Below are 19,544 nucleotides of genomic sequence, written 5' to 3'. Positions count from 1 at the left end.
TGCCCTCGCGGTGCTCACATCCTCAGAACAATCTCTGAGTGGGAGGAGATGTTAGAGGCCACCAAACCCACTGTGGATGGGGAGCAGAGGCCCCGGTGCCCTGCCAGACTGAGTAGAAATCCAGGTGTCAGGTCCTCTTTGCAGAAAACCTGGAAAGAAGCCTGGGACACTCCCTGGGACACTCTCGATTCTCTACATCCAAACAACCAGACCCCAGGGCAAGGGTTCCCAGTCAAGGGCAAAGCCTGAGGCATGGGTGATGGTTTCAGATGGTTTCCCACTAGGAGCTCAGCCAGCTGGTGAGACCATCTCCTGTGGCAGGGAGGGGCAGCCTCCAGAGGATGGGGCCATGGGCTGTCTGGGTCCAAACCCTGGCTTCACCAGTGAACCAGCCTCATGCCTATGGACAAGCTTCAGTGTTCTCACCCTGCAACGGTGGGTTACAGCCCCTCGATCCCAGCAGCATCCATTCACTGAGGCAGAGCTCCCAGTGCCAGGCACCCATGGAGCACTACCTGAACAGCTTCTTCAGATCCTGTGTGTCTGGATGGGGCATGGGACTCTGTATTTCCAATCAGCACCCAGGGAGCCCCCACTGCCAGTCTGAGAACCCCACCATGAGTAGCAAGGGGCTGGGACTCCGTGACAGTATCTGGGTCCTGGAAAGGCCCACCCTGCATTTTTAAGATGATTCAATAGCAAAAGCTCTGTCCAGGAGGTCTCAGACTAAATGTCTCAGCCATTGTGGTGACAGGAGACCCTGTGGGAGGTAAGTTTCCTACTGAGATCTAGAAAGGACCTTGGGTCAGTGCCCAGAGCACTGTGCGAAGAGATCCCAAGACCCAGCTGTGGAGGGAAGTTTCCTTACCCGCCAAGCACTGATCTGCCAGGACTGCTCTGACTCCTGGATCCTCTCCTCGAAGTCATGAAGCACATTCAGCACCGTTTTTACCTGGCCCCGGGCACACAGGCCAAAGCACAGAATCACACCCTGCAGGGAGACCCAGCCAGCCAGGGTGAGGGCAGGGGCCAGTGGGCAGAGGAGGATCCCACACACACACGTGCAAGGCACACACACGTACACACACACACACACCCACAAAACGCATGCAGCCACATGAACACGCGTGTCCCCAAGGGTCCAGAGGCATCTGGTGGACAGGACGGGACTGCAGGCACCCTCACCTCGCTGTCGAAGTCATTGCTGTAGTCCGTCTTGTACAGCAGCTCCAACAGCAGGACCTCCACCTTGCTGGCCTCCAGGCCTGTGGCCAAGGTGAAGCCCAAGGCCCGGTACAGAAAGCCCTAGAGAGGCAGAAGGGAGGAAGGAGCTCAGGCCTCCCTACAGCCAGCCTTCAGGGGATGCTGTTGTAGGCAGTTTACTTCATATTCTTCAATTTTTAAAAAATGTGCAGAAGATACTTGCACACATGTTTATAGCAGCACAATTCACAATTGCAAAAATGTGGAACCAGCCCAAATGCCCATCAATCAACAAGGGGATAAAGAAACTATGAGATATATATATCTCTCAAGACCCAGTTGTGGAGGGAAGGTGTCTATATACATATATTCATATATATATATATTCATATATACAAATACCACTCAGCCATAAAAAAGAATGAATTACTGGCATTTGCAGTAACCTGGATGAGATTGGAGACTATTATTCTAAGTAACTGAAGAATGGAAAACCAAATCTCGTACATTCTCTCTCATAAGTGGGAGCTAAGCTATGAGGATGCAAAGGCGTAAGAATGATACAATGGACTTTGGGGACTCAGGGGGAAGGGGTAAGAAGGGGGTGGGGGATAAAAGACTACAAATTGGGTGCTGCGTATACTGCTTGGGTGATGCGTGACCCAAAATCTTGCAAATCCCCACTTATTCATGTAACCAAAGACCACCTGTTCCCCAAAAACCTATGGAAATAAAAAATTAAAAAAAAAAAAATAAATGTTCAGGTTATTCTGGGAGGTCAGGCTATATAAGGGCAGGCATGTTATATGTGTTAAAGGGGGAAGTGTAAATTTGTTCAACTCCTGTGTAAGTTGAACCAATTTACACTCCCGCCAACAAATCTAAGCGCACCAACTTCTCCACCTACTCCCCAACATAGGTCATGATCAGTGAGAACTGGAACATTCTCACTGTGATGTGTTTCTTTGATTATCAGTTGTGCCAATCATCTTTTCACATTCTCATGATTCATTATAATTCCTTCAATTTCTGGCTATATTCTTTTTCCCATTTTTTGGTGGGTTTTTTCTATTTATAAGAATTTTGTTTTATATTTGGAGACATAATAAGAACAACCATCCATATTTCATTAAATCCTCACCATGACTCCATAAAGTAAATATTTTTGTTTTTGGAGATGAGAAAACAAACAGGAAGTAGTAGAAGCACACAAAAAAATGTTAATATCTGTAAAGTTTACCTCTTTTCTCTTGTCTTTCTTGGTTTCTTTGCAAGCATATAAAGGCTATTCCACGTTAAGATTATAAAAATATCCATCAATATATTCTAGTTGCTCCATGGTTCTATTTTATTTTATACACTTAAGTCTTTGATCTGTACGGAAGAACATATTCTTCCTTAATATGCTTTTTTCACTTTATTGTATTATTTTTAGCACAAGGTTTTAATTTTCATGATATCCACTTTATTTCTTTGTGTCACTTGTGCTTTTTGGTGTCATCTCTAAGAAGGTTTTGCCTAACCCAAGGTCACAAGATTTATCCTGTGTTTTTCTATAATTTTATAATTTTAGTTCTTTTATTTAGGTCTGTGATTTATTTTGATTTAGCTTTATGTATGGTGTGAGAAAGGTATCCAATTTCATTCTTTTACATGTGAATTTCTAGTTATCCTAGCACTATTTGTTGAAAACAACTATTCTTTCCCCATTGAATTGTCTTGGCACCCTTCTTGAAAATAAATTAACCATAAATGTGAGAGTTTATTTCTGGACTCTCAATTCTATCAATCTGTATGTCCATCCTTATGCCAGCATCTCACTATCTTGTTTACTGCAATTGTGCAGGGTTTTACTGCACTTGTGTAAGAAGTTGAAATTGAGAAGTTTGAGTCCTCCAACTTTATTCTTCCTTTCATTATAATTATGTTGGCTATTCAGAGCCCCTGGTATTTCCATATAAATTTTAGGATCAATTTGTCAGTCTCTGGAAAAAAAAAAAAAGAACTAGCTTGGATTGTGATAGGGGTCATGCTAAAACTGAAGATAAATTTGGAGAGTATCGCCATTTGAACTATAGCATCTTTCAATCCATGAACATGGGGTGCTTTCTACTTATTGAGACCCTCACTGATTTCTTTCAACAATGTTTTAGAGTTTTGTAGCAATGTGGTATAGTTTTGTTTACAAAGAAATATACACATGTGATTGCTAATCAGAATCTGTAGGATCAACAAAACAAAACAAAAAAACAAACCAAAAACAAAACTAAAACCACCAATCTAGACCACCCTCCTCTCCTCCCAGGACCCTGTAAACAGCCACAGGTCCAGCTGATCTCACACACACAGTGTGATCCTCTCCACTCCATCATCCCTGGAGTCTCCTCCCTGTCCAAATTCTCCTGTCCCTGTGAAGACAAACCTTCTCCAGAGAGGGGCTGTCAAAACTCGCAATCTGGTTGTTCAGCTCTTTGCTCAAGCGCAAGCTCCAGCTAGACCCCCGGGTCTTCTTGAGGGAGTTTCGCAGAAACTAGGGAGGAACAAGACGTTGGTGGGAAGGGACAAAGGCCTTCATCCCTCTTCTTGCCTGGGCTCTGGGAATGCTACGTGACCTTGAGTAGTGACTTGCCCTCTCTCACTTCCTTTGCCTACATCTCCAGATCACGAAGTCCATAGATCCCTGATCCAGTGCTAATAATGTTGTGGGTCTGAGGAATGGCTGTGGCTCTGGGGGCTAACAGAAGGGGTGTCACTCCCTGCTCCCCTCCTGGGCACCTGGCTCTTGGGATGGAAGGTTCTCTCAGTTCTCCCCTGGGGATAGACACAGCTATAGACTTTGAAACTCCCAAGTCTTCTCTGACAGAAGGAGAACATGTCCTTTAGGGGCTTCTAAACTCCTCACGTGCCCAGCCCACCAAATGCCTTTCCATCTACTCCCATCTTTCTCCTCCTCCCAGGCCTCAGCAAACTTGTTACCCTTTTACCTGAATCAGCTTGTCTTCCCAGGCTTTCTGATCCCAAGTGAACTCAGTATGTTCTGCAGGAACACATGCATGGTCACACATGCCACTTTCTTCCACTGCTCCCCTAAGCCTGGTATTCGAGGCCCTCTATGCCTCCTTGGCGTGGCATTTGAGGCCCTCCATGGGTGAACCCATCACACATTGCATTGCCCTCCTCACCTTCCCAAGCTGCTCAACTAGTTCTCAGGACAAACGTGTGCTGTGTGGGTCGACTGTGAGCCTCAGCTCTTGTTATTCAACTCACGTGATTAGAACCCCAGCATGTACACGGATGGGAGGGTTGGCTTGGGTTGGGCTCCCCAGGCACCTCACCTTCCAGGTACCGGACCAGTAGCGGAATCTCCAGCTCCCACATGTTGGCCATGGAGGGTGCAATGCTCTGGCTCAGGGTCCTCAAGAGGTTGAGCATGGCTATCCCACGACCCTCCCCTTTGTAAGGTGATGACATCAGCACCTGGAGGGCACAAAGACTCCAGTGAAGTAGCACCTGAGCACCTCGCTCCCTGTCTTGGAGCTCATTGTCCTCATTTTTATAAGGGAGGAGCTGGACAGGATGGGTGGTTTTCAAATAGGGATTTCAAACAGAGAGTGCACCTGCAGAGGACACTGCAGGAAGGAGGGGGGATAGGGGCCAGACCTGGGCTCCCTCCCCACCCCAGGCTTCAGTGTAATATGGATGAAGGTCCACAGTTAACATAAAGAGGAGAACTCATGGGTCCTGGACTGAGCCAGCCTCCAGGGGTAGGCAGGTATTGGAGGTGTTGTGGGGATGCTTTGGGCAGAGGAATCTAAAAGCAGGTCCAGGCCGGCTCCCCAGTTATCACAAGTGCACTGCCTCTACCAAACTTGAGAGGAATGACAGGGACATGGAATGATCTGTCCTGCCAAATATCAAACTCCCTCATTGCACCCCGGCTTCCTCCTACCCCTGGGGCTCTGGGAATTAGGAGCTTAAGCCACAAGGCATGGCCTTGCCAGGCCAGGGCATGATGCAGGTCAGCCACTCACCAGGAGACGGGCCAGCAGCTTCTGAGGTGCAGGCAGGTCCACTGATTGAAAGAAATGCAACCCCAGCTGAGCCTTCCTCGCTTGTATCAGGACATGCTCCTGTGTCCCCATTTAGGAACTTTACCCTAGAAGGTGCCTCCCCAACATGATCTTGTTCCCCAAACCCCCAGAATGGAGAATGGGTTGGCACAGGGAATTTCCTGAGAATATCACTACATTTCACTTATGCTGGGAAGAGGGGAGAATCATGCTAACGGGTTGAGGTTTAGAAGATGCTCTTTTCAGGTCAGGCACATTTTGTAGTGGACACCAGGGCTTACCATGACAATGTTTTGTCTCCTATCATGAACCTGTCCTCTGCTGAGCCAAGAGTAATTAGACACTGCCCTTCTACCCACTCCTGACACTCTCCACAGGCTTTGGGAGCCAATGAGCCCATGAAAAGCAAACCAACAGCGCACAAACAAAAGGACAAAGGCAAGGCTAGGCCTGCTGAGAAGGTGCAAGAGCAGGGACCCTAGAGAGGACTCAACCGGAGTCCAGAGTAAGAGGGGCATGAGAAAGACCTCAGAGGATCGCCTGACTGGCTTGTTTAGATCAAAGTAAGAAAGCATGCTCTGCCCTTCGCTAGCCCTGGATCCTAAAGGACCCCATCAGTCACCTCTGTCACCAGTCACGCCCTTGGGGCCAGAGGTGGGAGGAAAGGGGACAGGAGCAAGCATGGTAGGTGGGCATAGTTGCTTTGAGGGCCTGGTGTTAACAGTCCCCACTCTGAGTGGACCACAGTGAGGGCAGTCTACAGAGGATGGGGTGCCTATAGTTACTCTAGCTGGCTCAGAGAAGCCAGACAGAGCAGAGGCCCAGTAAGGTCATGCATGAGAAAGGCTGGGCCAGGAGCTCCCAAGGATGGGATCTGGACCAGGGGTGTAGGCTGAGGGGACAGGACATGAGGAGTGAGCTATCCAGAAGGAAGTTTACACAATTCTAACATGTCCTAGATATGATCATGCAGGCATTAATATCCAGGTAGGCATTAATAGTATTAATTTGGACTTGGATGTTTCCAGGAGAAGGGGGAATGAGGGTGGGAGGAATGTGGAGAGAGGTGGGCATTCCCAGACAAGGAGCCAGCCCACCTGCCCAATCCAACCAGCTGGCACAGGAACTTTGCCCACCTTGCCTGCTCTTGCCAGCCATGCTGACATCCACGTCCTGGCCATGGAGCTGGTGTTCTGCCAGGTTTGTGAGGCTGATACAGATAGGAGTCAAAGCTTCCATGTAATCTGTCTCCATGATGTAGCACAGGAGCCTCACCCAAAACTCCTGGGGTGGGGGTGGGAGAGAAAGGGGCTCAGAATTAGCTCAAGCCCTGGGCCTCTAAGGAGAACGGTCAGGCTCTGCCACGGTTCCAGCCCCATCCCCGCTTCCCCAGAGATGTCCCCTGACAGTCTCAGCCCTGAACTGGCTCCACCGCCAACCCCAGTCTTTGTCAGGGGCATTTAAATGTCACCCACCCTGATGTGGCAAGACAGTCTGCTAGTCCCTGCTGGGGCCAGCATCCCTGTTGCCCAACTTCTATTGCTGCCAGCCTCATACAAACCGACATCCATCACACCCTCCTCATACAGGGTCCTCCCTCTGATCCCAAGTACTCTAGAGGGGCACCCTGGGCAGATGATCCAGTTGTGCGTGCCTCGTATGACGGTCAGTTTTGTGTGTCAGCTTGGCTAGGCAAGAGTACCTAGTCATTCAGTCAAACACGAATCTAGGTGTTGCTATGAAGGTAGCTTGTAGGTATGACGAAAGTGCATAATCCACAAAAGAGATTATCCTCAATAACATAGATGGGTGAAACGCCTTAAGAGTGAAATGCTGAGATTTCTCTGAGGAAGAAGATATTCAGCCACAAGGCTGCAGCATCCACCCCTGCTTGAGTCACCAGCTTGCTGGCCTGCCACGCAGGTGTCAGACTTGCCACCCCCACTGCATGAGTCACTTCCTTAAAATAAATCAGACTATATATGTCTTCTACTGGTTCTGTTTCTCCGGAGAACCCTGACTGATATGGATTCTTGGAGCTGTGTCTCCGACTTCACCCCACCATCTCCTCTCTCCCTGGGTGACCATTCAACACCCCCAACTAATTGTAATCCCTCTTCACCCCACCCCCACCCCTGGGAGTTGAAGGTGAGGCTCTTATGCTACCAACTATCAGATACAATGGCTTAACCTGTTCCAGCCAGCAGGACTAGAATCTCCCAGCTCCTGGGCTTCCCAGTAAATGGCTTAACCTGTTCCAGCCAGCAGGACTAGAATCTCCCCATAAAGACAGCATGGTGAATTACAAAGGGAATTTCAATCCTGGCTCTATTGTTTACTAGCTGTGAGGCCTTGAGCAAATTAATGAATCCCTCTGGGTCTCAGTTTCTTTATCTGCAAAATCAGGATAACAACTACCCTCTATGCGAGTAGTTGCTGGGATAATTAAACAAGACTGTACATGTTGCACACCTAGTACAGTATACCTGCTATATGTGGATGCCACATGGACTGTAGCTATGATGATGATGATTATTATTTCTGCAATTAAAAAAAGCTGTCGCTGGACAGGGATCATCTAGCCTGCAGCCTCACTTAGTGAATAATCATTCCCTCCTTGATGCTCTCATGGTACATTTTTCCCATCTTATTGCTATGCCACATTTTGTTGCAATTAAAAGTTGACACATTTGTTTCTCCCATAGTCTGTGAGCTTCTTCCAGTCATATACTGAGTCCTCCTACTGCACACTCCTCTCTCCTGTCTTTCACAGAGTAAGAACTCGATGAATGTTTACAAAATTAAACCATGAAAATTATTGGTCTACACACACACACACACAGGCCTTAAAGTAATGGACACATTTCAGGTACTCGCTTAAATGATACAGATTGATACTGCCAGTCATGCTGATGTCATGCACTGCCCAGTCCCTAGGGGTACAGAGATGAAGAGTAAGTTTTCATCAAGGATCTGGCTTTGGAACTGGGTTTTGAGTAATTCCAGGCAACTGGAAGAGGAAGGTCCCTCGACACTCCAGACAGCAGGAACGGAAGAAGCAAAGAGGTGGAATTCTGGGCATGTGAGTTCACCCCTAGCCTGGCGTGGAGACCCACTGTGCGGGTGGGGCAGGGCCCACTCACGTTGGTCATCCCACTGACAGAAGAGGTGATGATCTTCACAGTGTCCATGGTGACTTTGTGGACCATCCTCTCCTCCAGGTCCCTCAGATAAAAGTTATCCCGGCGATTTGTCTGGAAGAAAGAACCAAGGGATTCCCATTTGTGGCCTGGCAGGGGCTTGCCGTGTTCTCAAGTATGGTCTCCTCACTCCCCAGGGGCTCCACGCCCAGATACTGAGTCTACAGAATGCTCAGAGCTGTGCATATATCTAGGACCCCACACATTGTCACCTGCAGGTTCACTGTGTGTCTATGAACTCATGTTGTGAACAGATATGCAGGTTCCAACACAGGTATGCCGAGTGGCATTCTCCTCTCAGCACGGTGGAAACCATTTCCAAGTCCAGCTGCTCTGTGATCTGTGTATCACGGCCACTCACCAGTTTGTAGGTGGATAAGGTCAGCTGCACAGACACGTACTTCAGGCCCCAGCCTTTGATTCTCTCCTGGTAGCCAGAGAGCGCCAACTGCCCAATGATGCGGAGAATAGCCATCCTCACCTGAGGGGACAGGACCATGGACATGCTGGGGGTTGGGGTGGGCTCCAGGGCACCCAATCCTGTGACACAGACAGCTAGGAATTGGGCGTGCTCTGGGCTAGAAGGGGCCTCAGGGGCTACCTGATTACTGCCCACTCTGCCCACCTCCCCCTGCCTCATCCAGGGGTCCCACTCTGCAGCACACCCACCTGGGAGCCTCATTGAGCCTTGGAAAGACACAAATCTCCCTCCCTCCCTTCCAACCTAGGCTGCTCCATTCTAGCAGCCCTTGCCGTGGGGAGCCCCATCTGTTACCCTGGGCTCCCTGGGGCTTGCTCCATTGGTGAGAATCACTATGTGCAGGAGATGCAGAATGAGCCTTTTCTCTCTTCCCTCCACAGCCTCCAGGTACTGCAGACAGCTCTGCCTAAATCTCTAGCCCCAATTCTCCTCCATCCCCTCCCTGATATTCCTCAAAACCGCTGTGCAGACCCTCACTACGCTGGACCTCCCTTCCCCGGCCTGTGGCCAGAACCAAGCTCCACTCCAAGGTAGATGTGGCTGCCGTGGAGCCCGGGACTGCGGTCTTCAGCCTTTTGAGGGTGGGTAGAGGAGTACCCCTTAGTTGCTTTTTTCACATGCGATCAAGATCTCACAAAACCCTTGGCAGCTGAGTGACTCTAGCTGTAGCTGGATTTACTCGGCCTCTGCTGGGTCCAAGGTGGTGCCTGAGACACACCACTCGAAAACTCTAGATCCTTGGAGAGAACGAGGTCTCGAGAGTGGAACCTCAGCTTTCACTGGCCTTGCCATCCTGCAGCCCCAGTTGAGACCCAATGGAAAACCGGGTTTTCCATCAAAAGCCTCCGCCTCCCAGAGCCCAGACTTCCCTTTGCTCCCCTGGCAGGGTCCCCTGAGTGCCCCCCTTTTCCAGGTCTCTGCCCTGTTACCTTGGACCGGGTATCAGAGATGGTGTTCTTGACCACCCGGATAGCCAGGTAGATGGCCCTGATACTCATCCTGGGCTCTGAAGGAGGAAAACTGGGTGGGCTGGAGGGCTGCGGCTCAGGGAGACAACAGACATCAGGTGGCTTGCCCCACATCAGGGCCTCGCATTCTGTCTCCTCCCACATTCCCCAAGCTCAGGGGCACTTTCTTAGGAGCCTTCCTGGCCATGCTCTCCCTGGCCACCGCTTTGCGTGTGTCTCATTTGAACCCAGGTAAACTCTCTTTGAGGGCAAGGTCTCTGCCTACGAGCTCGTTAGTGCCCTGCAGCTGGGATACAGCACTGGGCATGAAGTGGGCACACAGAGGTTGCAAAGCACCACCAGGAAGAGCATGGGTCCTGACACCAGGCCTGGCCTGGGTTCAAATCCTGGCTCCACTACATCCCAGCTGTGTGACCTAGAGTGAATTATGTAACCCCTCTGTGCCTCAGTTTCCTCGCCTGCAAAGTGTGGATAATGACAGTGCCTCTGTCACAGAGTTAACACAGCGTCTGGCACACTGTAAGGGTTGGGGAGTGTTTGCTAGTTGTACAACTGATGACAGCACTCCCAACTAAAGGAGGAAGCTTAAGAGGGGCCAGAAAGAGCCATGAGAAGGTTCTGGAGAGGGCTGGTGTGGATGGAGGTAGAGTTAGACATTCAAGATGATACTGCGCTCAAGGCTAGGGGTTACTAAGTCAACCCCAGAGTAGGAAAAAGGAAATGAGAGCAGGTAGAAGGTGGCAGTCAGGTACTAAGTGAGCATGAGGCAATGAGATTTTCACCTTTAAGATGGAAACTGTTTCTGATTATAAAAATAGTATATGGCTGCATAGTATTCCATGGTGTATATGTGCCACATTTTCTTTATCCAGTCTAAGCTGGAAACCATCATCTTCAGCAAACTGACACAGGAACAGAAAACCAATGTTCTCATTCATAAGTGGGAGTTGAACAGTGAGAACACATGGACACAGGGAGGGGAACATCACACACCGGGGCCTGCAAGAGGGTTGGGGGAAAGGGGAGGGAGAGCATTAGGACAAATACTTAATGCATGCAGGGCTTAAAACCTAGATGATGGGTTGATGGGTGCAGAAAACCACCATGGCACATGTATACCTATGTAACAAACCTGCATATTCAGCATATGTATCCCAGAACTTAGAGTAAAATTAAAAAGAAAAAAAAAAGATCTAATTTCTCTGAAAGAAAAAAATAGTATGGGTTCATTGCAAAATTAAAATAAAAAATAACCACTTTTTAATAGATTGTGTCCTTCTAGACCTGTTTATGCATGAATGAACACTGATTTCTTCCACATCACTGAGTTCATGCTATAAATACTGCCCCACGTTGTATTGTTACACTTAATATAAAGAGGGCAGCTTTTCACAAAAAAGTGGATTGACTGCAAACCTTTAAATTGCTGCGTAATACTCCATTATTCCACAAATTCCCTACAGAAAAACATTTAGGCTGTTTCTCACACTTTGCTTTTAATACAATGTTTTAACGAGTACCTTTGTCCAATTACTTTTGGGCAATTATTTCCTTTGGACAGTTGACAAAAAGTTGGATTGCTGAGTGCAAATTTTGGTCCCTATCCAACTAAGCACCCCAAATCATTTATTGATTTACACCTCTGTCAGTGAAGTATCACAGGTGGTTTCTTGTCACCCTAGACTAGCGATAAGCAAAGTATAACCCACAGCCTGTTTTTGTAAATAAAGTTTGCAAAACCAGCCGTGCTCAGGAGTCCACAGCTGTTTTTGGTCTGCATATGGTAGAGCTGAGTAATTGTCAAAGACTATACAGCCTGCAAAGCCAAAAATAGTTTTACTATCTGGCCTTTTACAGAAAAATGGCCAGGTGAACTCTAGCCATTATCTTTATCATCTCTATTCATCGAATAGGTAAAAAGGATTTCATTGTTGCTTAAATGTGCATTTCTTTAAGAGAAAGTTTTAATGGCAGCACAAGTCCCTTTATATACAGTCGCCCAATTTGTGCACTGAACAAAGCTACCCGACTTTAGGACTGAGTGGGAGTTTCCCATGCTCTTCTAACCATTATGTACCTGTAGGGCTGCGTGCTGCCAACAGCGGCCTTCTTCAAATTCACACAAAGGCACAGTGTGAGCTAGTGCCTTGGTGAGGGAGAGGTGTTCTCTTTAAATATCAGGGCTAGGTTTAGAGTTTGGGCTTAGGGATTAGAATCAGATGTGTAGACTATGGTTGAGCATTGAATCCACGGGGCTTCAGGTGACGCCTACGTGGTGTAGTTTGGCCTTATATCCTGCCGCTGATTGAGCTTTGGAGGTTAGGAGGAGGATTCAGGTTAACAATTTGAAATTTGGACTCAGAGGGTTGGGCGTGGGGAGGGTAAGCCACAGTGCTGATTAGGTTAAAGTTTAGAAAACGAAAAGCAGCCAAGAACTTTGGCTTTCTTGGCCCACCCAGTAGTGTCTGGAAAGTGGCAATGCCCGGATGTGAATGAAAATTGCCTGCCTTGTTCTCCACCCTGCTTGCCCCGCCCTCCCCGCCCCACGCTCCCCACCCGCCCCCACCCGCCCCGCCCCACCCTCCCCCACCCGCCCCACCCTCCCCCACCCGCCCCACCCTCCCCCACCCGCCCCACCTTCCCCCACCCGCCCCACCCTCCCCACCCTCCCCCACCCGCCCCACCCGCCCTGCCTTGCTCACCATCTGCGCTCACTATAGCCCTAATCAGATTCAGAGTCCCCACGCGGACGGCCTCCTTGTTTGTCTCCATCTGGCTGAAGAAGAACTTCATCAGCTCCTTGGGGTAGGAGCGAGCTGCAGGGTGGAAGCACGGCTTTAGTCATGCTCACCGGGTCCAGAGCAGGCCCAGCAAGGCAGTCCCAGGCCCAGCGCTCAGAGGGGCCGGGATCCCTAGAGGCCCCCTGCAGTCCTCGGGGCAGGCGGGGAGCACCCTGCCGCAGAGCCTCACCGAGGGCTACGAAGCAGTGCACCATTTCCAACAGGTTCTGGCTGCTGTACTGATGCTGGGCCGGGGCCTTGTTGCACACCTGGGGAGGGATGGGCAGTGAGGGTGGAGGAAATCACAGGGACACAGGTGCAGGGACAGCTCAGCTGACCATGCCTGGGGCTGCATGAGCATCACAGCCTCATACCCCATCCGATACAGAAAGACACACGAGTGAGTTTTGGGCCAGGCCACCTCCCGCCGCCGGCTTCCTGCTGATCCACCCAGAGAATGCCCTTGTCCAGCCCAGCTTGCAGGCCTCACCTGGACATGCAGTTCTGTGAAAATAGTGTGTAGCTGCATTTGGGGGACGGGGGTGTTGGTGATGACTGATACTTCCAGGATCTGCCTCAAGACCTGCAGTGGATAGGCAAATGGTGGCAGGTGACCTACCAACTCAAGGTCAAACTCCAGACCCTTGCTACTCAGGGACCCACTGAGCATCAGGATTCCCTGGGAACTGATTAGAAATGCAGACTCTCAGGCCCTACCCCAGTCCTGCTGAATCCAAGCCTGCATTTCACCCAGCCCCCAGGTCGTTCCTAACCACAGCAAGGCTTGGGAAGTGCTGCACTAGGCTGCTGAGTGTGGCATTCGAGGCCTCCCTTCACCTAAAAGTGAATCCCATTCTTTAGCCAGAATGATCTACAAATGGCTCCTAAATCAGTCACATCCCTTTCCATTCCTTGCTTTAAGAGCTGATACCCACACCCTGCTTATAGATGAGTGATCCCTTTACATGGGCACCAGCCCCAGCCACAGCTCCACTCGGAACACTGCAACGGCTGCCTCTCACACATCTTACCCCTTTACCAAGGCTGCCTTGAGTTGACTGGTGTCCTTCCCAAATTCAGGCTCGCCCAGAATCTGAGAATGTGACTTATTTGGAAATAGGGTCTTTGTGATGGAATTAGGTCAGGATCTCAAGGTGAGATCATCTTGGATTTTGGGTAGGTGTCCTTGTAAGAAGAGGACAAGGAGCACAGCGCTGCTGACACCCTGAGTTTGGACTTCTGACCTCCAGGACCAGCACGTGGTCCCTTCCACCCGGAAGGGCAGTGTTCATTTCCCATGGGTGCCAGGCTCCACGCCCCTCACAGGGCACAGATGTCGGGTTGCTGACACAGCGTCAAAATATCTGACATCCCCCCGGCTTCCACTCATACCCCTTAAACACTTGGGAGCCCCCAATTCCCTGAGTCTCCTGCCCAGAGCCATGGCTGCCTGGCCGCTCACCTGTGTGATGAAGAGCGCCTCCAGACCGCCCTGGTACTCCGCCAGCAGCAGGGGGATGTAGTCGTAGACCTGCTCCCGCAGGTCATCGTTGGGCAGGAGGAGGCCGAGCATGGGCTTCAGGGACCTGATCACCCCCAGCTTCACCTGCCACCGGAAACCAGCTCTTGGACTCATTGTCTCACGATCCTCCAGCAAGGCCAGTGACCTCAGCCCCACCCACAAAATCCAAGGACACAGGACAGAAGGGGCCTCCGAAGCAGAGCAAGGCCTTTCCTGCACAGGCGGCCGGGTTTGAGTCCCTCCCACTTAGCAGCCACATGACCTCAAGCAGGTACTTAACCTCTCTGTGCCTGAGTTTCCGCTTGTGTCAAACAGTCCTATATCACAGAGGGGTGTGAAAATAGCTCCCACGGGTAAGACGCTGGTAGAGGGCCCAGCATGTAACAAGTGCTCTCAGGATTATCACCAACCTTCATCAAGGCTGGCCTCATGAATGAGGCTCCTAGGTCCCAGCTGTTCAACATCCATGAGTTCCCCTACTCTGCCATGAGTCAGGTCACTGCCCTCTGGGTCCTGGGAGTAAGGCTGGACCCGATGGTCTCTCAGCACCTCCTGGCCCCACAGGCTGGGGAGCTGTGTCCTGGGGACCACCAGGCCCTCCTAAGAGGGGCGCATCTCACCTCAGGGTTGTGGTGCCTCAGCCACACCGTCACAAAGTAGCGATACATGGGAAACACCTTCAGGGCAAATTGCTCCTCGGTCATCACGGGGTACACGCTCTCCTCCAGGTGCTTCAGATAAAACTGCACCGTCTCACAGAAGGTCTCCATGGCTACCAACGGCAACGAGGGGGCGGGGATGCACTTGGCGCCAGAGGAGCTGGAAGCAGAACTAAGCCGTCCCAGCCCAGCTTCCCGGAAGGAGCGCTGATGCCTTGCCATAGCGCGCAGGCTGCACCCTGCCCTCCCAGCCCCCCACAGCACCTTCATTTTTACCCTGCGTGCCTGTGTGTGCGAGAACCGAGCACTCAGGGGTGTCCGAGTCCCTCTCCTTCAAGGACACAGACGGGGTCAAGGGCGAGGCCTGGAGTATGACCCTGCCACATCCTGGGGACTCCAGGTCAGAGGCCAGGGAACAGTGAACACATGTGGCCCTCTTTTTCTCAGGCACTAGGGCTTTTTATAAGCCCACAAGAACACTAAGTAATCAAAATCTGGGGCAAAGTGATCAGATTGAAATAGCATCTAAGACCAGGCCCCGTCAAGCTTCACGTGGAGCCGTTTTCCCCCATCTCCCTCTCTTGTGAATGCTCATTGCTGTTCTGTGGTCTCCTGAAGTGCTTAACTACAAAACAAGTTAAATGGAGTCACAGTAGCAGCTTCTTCCGTCTAAGCCGGGATCTTCTAAAAGGCCCCCACTGGGTCTCAGCCTCTTGTGCCCCAGGGAGCCAATCAGAGGCCACGCAAAGTAAAAGATTAGGCAAACTTCTTTGGAGAACAAATGACCAGGGCACCTCTTTTTCAACAACCCCTCCATCTGCTCCTTACCCAGCAGTCTCCCTCCGGCGCCCTGATGGAGCCAGACCTGCAGGCCCAAGCGGGACACTCACCACCACAGATCGCCTGGCGTATCTTGGCTTCATTGGCAAGTCTCAGCATGGTGAATATGGTAGCCAGGGTGATGCCCATGTATGGCATGAACTCAAACACTGTGAGATTGTGAGGGATCATTACAGGGAGTTGGGGCCGGGGGTGAGAAGGAAGAAGGCAGAGAGGACAACCCTGCTGCCCTCCACCTCCAACCCCTGACAGTCCAGAGCAGGCTTAGCCCTCTGCCCTGGCTGGGGCCCAGGAAATAGTCTGGGAGTCAGAAAAGCATTAAAATGTGAGCTAGAAGCAGGTGACACAGGAAGAAAGCCAGGCAAAAGGGGAGGAAAGGGAAGAAGAAAGAGGACCAGGAGAAGGAAGAGGAGGTCAGAGAGAGGGAGGGAAGAGAGGACAGAGGAGCCCCAGGGAAGGGTGGGCAGGAAGCAGAAAGAAGCAGCTCCCAGAGTGCGTTCATCCTCCGGGACGTTCTTGGTTGAACACAGAAGCAGGGAAACAGCAGGTGAGAGCAAGAAACTGAGAGAAGGCATGAGGCCAGCAGAGAAAAAGAGCAGATGGAGAAAGGAATCACAGAGAATGGGAAGAAAGGGAGCCATAACAGGCCACCCTGTGACAGGAGGCAGGCCCCTCCGCTCCACCCACCCTGAGTGCACCGCCGTCTTCAGACTTCATAATAATGAGATTGTATATATGTATACTAATGAAATAATAGAACCCACATGACTCCCCTGGCTGGGCCCCCTCCCTCCAGCACCATCCACGTGTCCCTCTCTTCTGGGCCTCTGGCATGAGCACCCAACAGGCCGGTGTCTTCCCTTCCGTCCACAGGCCCCTTCGCTGCTGTCCCTTGTCCTCTTTCCAGGCCTGCCTTCCCTTCCTCCCCTCCCACTCCATCCAGGCCTTTATCCCCAGCAAGCCGTGAAGCTCTTCCCACTCCACCTTCTCCAGTCTCATCTGACTGGACCCCTTGGCAGGATGGGCATCACGGGGGCCTCCACCCCTTGAGATTGTTCTCCCTGTGCCAGGCCTCACATTCCACACTGTCTCTTACGGCTCCTCCCGAGCCTTGCCAATGTCAGGACCCCTCCGGGCTGGGTCCTCTCTCTACTTTGGCTCCCGGTATCAATGACTTTGAACATCACCTACACTCTGAGGTCACCAAGAACCAAAGCCAAGCCCAGACCTGCCCTCTGAACTCCGCATCACAAATCAACTGCCCCCTCTGCCTCTCCCCTGGGTCCTCCCACAGGTAACATGAGCTCCACACACAGCTCGAAGTTCTTCACTTGAGCTCCCAACTCTCAGTGCTGCTAGCTCGGGAAAGGAGGTCGACACGCTCCCACTGGCTTGCTGCGTCCTCTCCTTCCCCCGCCCTCAGCAGGTCCCGTCTCAGAGCCCCTTTCCACCTGTCACCCCTCACCACATGCTTCCCAGCCCAGCCACCAGCACAAGTACCCACCTCCTAGTCCTCTCCAACCAGGCAACAGCCAGAAAGGCCTTCCCAGAACCTACATTCACCAGGCGACCCTGAAGCTTAACATGCTTTGATAGCTTCCTAGTGCCCCAGGTGACGTACCCAAGGCCCTGCCTGACTCGTCCCCTCATCTTCCTCTCACTCCTTAACTCCAGCCACGGCCACTTCTCAGCTCTTCAGAGAATCCAAGCTCTTCTCTGCCCCAGAGCCTCTGCAATATTCTCTCCCTGTGGAATGTTCTCCCCATCCCATGCTTCACACGGACGTCCTCCTCTCTGCCTTCAGGTCTTAGCTGAAATACCGCTACCTCACTAAAGGCTGCAGAGATGGGGTCCCCTCCCTTAGCCAGATCTCAAATGCCCATTTGGCTGTTCTCGTCATACCCATCACCTCATGTTATAAACATCTATTTCCTTGTTTGCCTGTTGGTCCTTTCTGAGCACAGGAGCCATGAGTGTCTTATTGTAGTGGCCGGGTACGTGCCACAAGACCTGCGTGGAGTAGGAGCTCAGTGCATGCTTCTGGGATGAAAGGAAGGGAGGGAGGATGGAGATGGAAAGAAGGAAGGAAGGAAGGAAAGAAGAGAGGGAGGGAAGGAAGGAAGGAAGGAGAAAAAGAAAGAGGGAGGGAGGGGAAGGAGTAAGTAAGTCAGGCAATTAAAAAGGAGCAGAAAGAGGAAGGAAGGAAGGAAATTTAAAAAGAGAGATGGAAAGACAGAACAATGCAGGTGGAGGGGAGACAGGAGAGAGAGGGGAAGAAGGATGAGAGGCAGAAACACACAGAGAGGGAGGAAGGAAGGAAGGAAGGAGGGAAGGAAGGAAGGAAGGAAGGAAGGAAAGAAGGAAGGAAGAAAGGAGGGGAGGAAGAAAGGAGGGGAGGAGGAAAGGAGGGGAGGAAGAAAGGGTGGGAGGGAGGAAGAGATGGAGGAAGGGAGGGATGGAGGAAGGGAGGAGGAGAGGGATGGAGGAAGGGAGGAAGGGAGGAAGGGAGAGATGGAGGAAGAAGGGAAGGAGGAAAGGAAGGAAGGAGAAAAAGAAAGAGGGAAGGGAAGAGTTAGTAAGGCAGACAATAAAAAAGGAAAGGGAGGAGGAAGGAAGAAAGGAAAGGAAGGAAGGAAAGAAAAGAGGGGAGGAAGGAAGGGTGGGAGGGAGGAAAGGAGGAAGGAAGGAAGGAAGGGGTAAAAGAAATGGGGAGGGGAAGGAGTAAGTAAGGCAGGCAATAAAAAAGGAAAGGAAGGAGGAAGGAAGGAAGGAAATTAAAAAACAGATGGAAAGACAGAACAGTGCAGGCGAAGGGGAGACAGGAGAGAGGGGAAGAAGGATGAGAGACAGAAACACACAGAATCTTAACAGCTAAGAGACAAAGTGACTGCAGAGACAAAATGAAGAAATTTTAGAGGGAAAAGAGAGAAATGAAAGGGAAGGGGAGGAGGTGAACACAGGGACAGATGGGAGGGGCAGAGAGAGGCAGAGACCGGGAGGGCGCACTGGGCCAGGCTGAGGGCCCTCAAGCTCCTACCATTGCCATTGGCCAGCTTGGCCAGTGTGATGATGACAAATTCGTCAGTGAGGTTGAGGGGCTTGAGGTGGTGCTGAAGCTCGTACATGACCAAGCTGAAGTGGTTTCGGGACAGAGCCACCAGTGTGTCGCTGGCCACCTCTGCCTTCATATAGCCCTCCATCTGCAGGGGATGGGAGAGGGACATATGGCACCACCACCAGCCGGGCCTCCAGGAAAACCCTCCTACCCCAGGCTCTCTCCATCCCTCCTAGCTCCCTTGGGCTCAGCCTTACCCCTGCTCTGAGAGGTAACTGCACGGGGCTGTGGGCATCCTGGGCCAGGTCCCCAGTGGCCCAGCTCCTGGGTTGGCAGAGGAAAGGCACCAATGGAGCCTGGGGTCCTACCTCTGGGATCTCCCTCATCTCCTTGGAGGCAATGGCCACCAGCCTCTGCACACACTGCTCCTCCAGCTCCCCCTCCTGCTGGATGATCTCCTGGAGGATGTTGTAAATGTTGACCTTGCGCCGGGTGGAAATCTGGGAAATCAGTATGGTGGGTGGGATGGACCTCACCCTGTCCCCAGCACAAGTCTACTACCTCTCTCTCCCACTGTCCTCCTTCCCTACACCCAAACCACCAGCCTCTAAACACACAAATATTAGATCCCCATTCCTCCATTTCTAAATCCTCCTGCTTCCCTTCTCCTGCCCTTCTCATCCCACTGGCCCTGTCAATACAACTTGCATATCTGTATTCCTGCCCCTGATTTCAGTAAATATCTGGCAAGGCAGGGGTTAAGTGA

General features: G+C 51.2%; 1 protein-coding gene across 1 annotated transcript in view; it reads right to left on the bottom strand.

Moving 5' to 3' along the window:
- MROH2A (maestro heat like repeat family member 2A) overlaps positions 1-15,105 on the bottom strand; it is a 40,512-nt gene extending 25,407 nt beyond the window's left edge. The window contains exons 1-15 of the mRNA XM_001110486.5: positions 14,845-15,105; positions 14,165-14,308; positions 13,193-13,285; positions 12,893-12,971; positions 12,625-12,738; positions 9,884-9,960; positions 8,835-8,954; positions 8,417-8,527; positions 6,410-6,557; positions 5,235-5,275; positions 4,539-4,680; positions 4,188-4,240; positions 3,626-3,733; positions 1,186-1,305; positions 869-991 (exon numbers count right to left, since the gene is read on the bottom strand). Coding sequence (XP_001110486.4) covers positions 869-991; positions 1,186-1,305; positions 3,626-3,733; positions 4,188-4,240; positions 4,539-4,680; positions 5,235-5,275; positions 6,410-6,557; positions 8,417-8,527; positions 8,835-8,954; positions 9,884-9,960; positions 12,625-12,738; positions 12,893-12,971; positions 13,193-13,285; positions 14,165-14,308; positions 14,845-15,105 — 1,734 coding nt within the window. The remainder of the gene's footprint in view (positions 1-868; positions 992-1,185; positions 1,306-3,625; positions 3,734-4,187; positions 4,241-4,538; positions 4,681-5,234; positions 5,276-6,409; positions 6,558-8,416; positions 8,528-8,834; positions 8,955-9,883; positions 9,961-12,624; positions 12,739-12,892; positions 12,972-13,192; positions 13,286-14,164; positions 14,309-14,844) is intronic.
- Between the last annotated feature and the right edge of the window lie 4,439 nt (positions 15,106-19,544).

Source organism: Macaca mulatta, chromosome 12 (assembly GCF_049350105.2).
Source record: "Macaca mulatta isolate MMU2019108-1 chromosome 12, T2T-MMU8v2.0, whole genome shotgun sequence".
In the NCBI taxonomy this organism is placed as follows: Eukaryota; Metazoa; Chordata; class Mammalia; order Primates; family Cercopithecidae; genus Macaca; species Macaca mulatta.
This window is presented reverse-complemented; position numbering and strand designations above follow the sequence as displayed.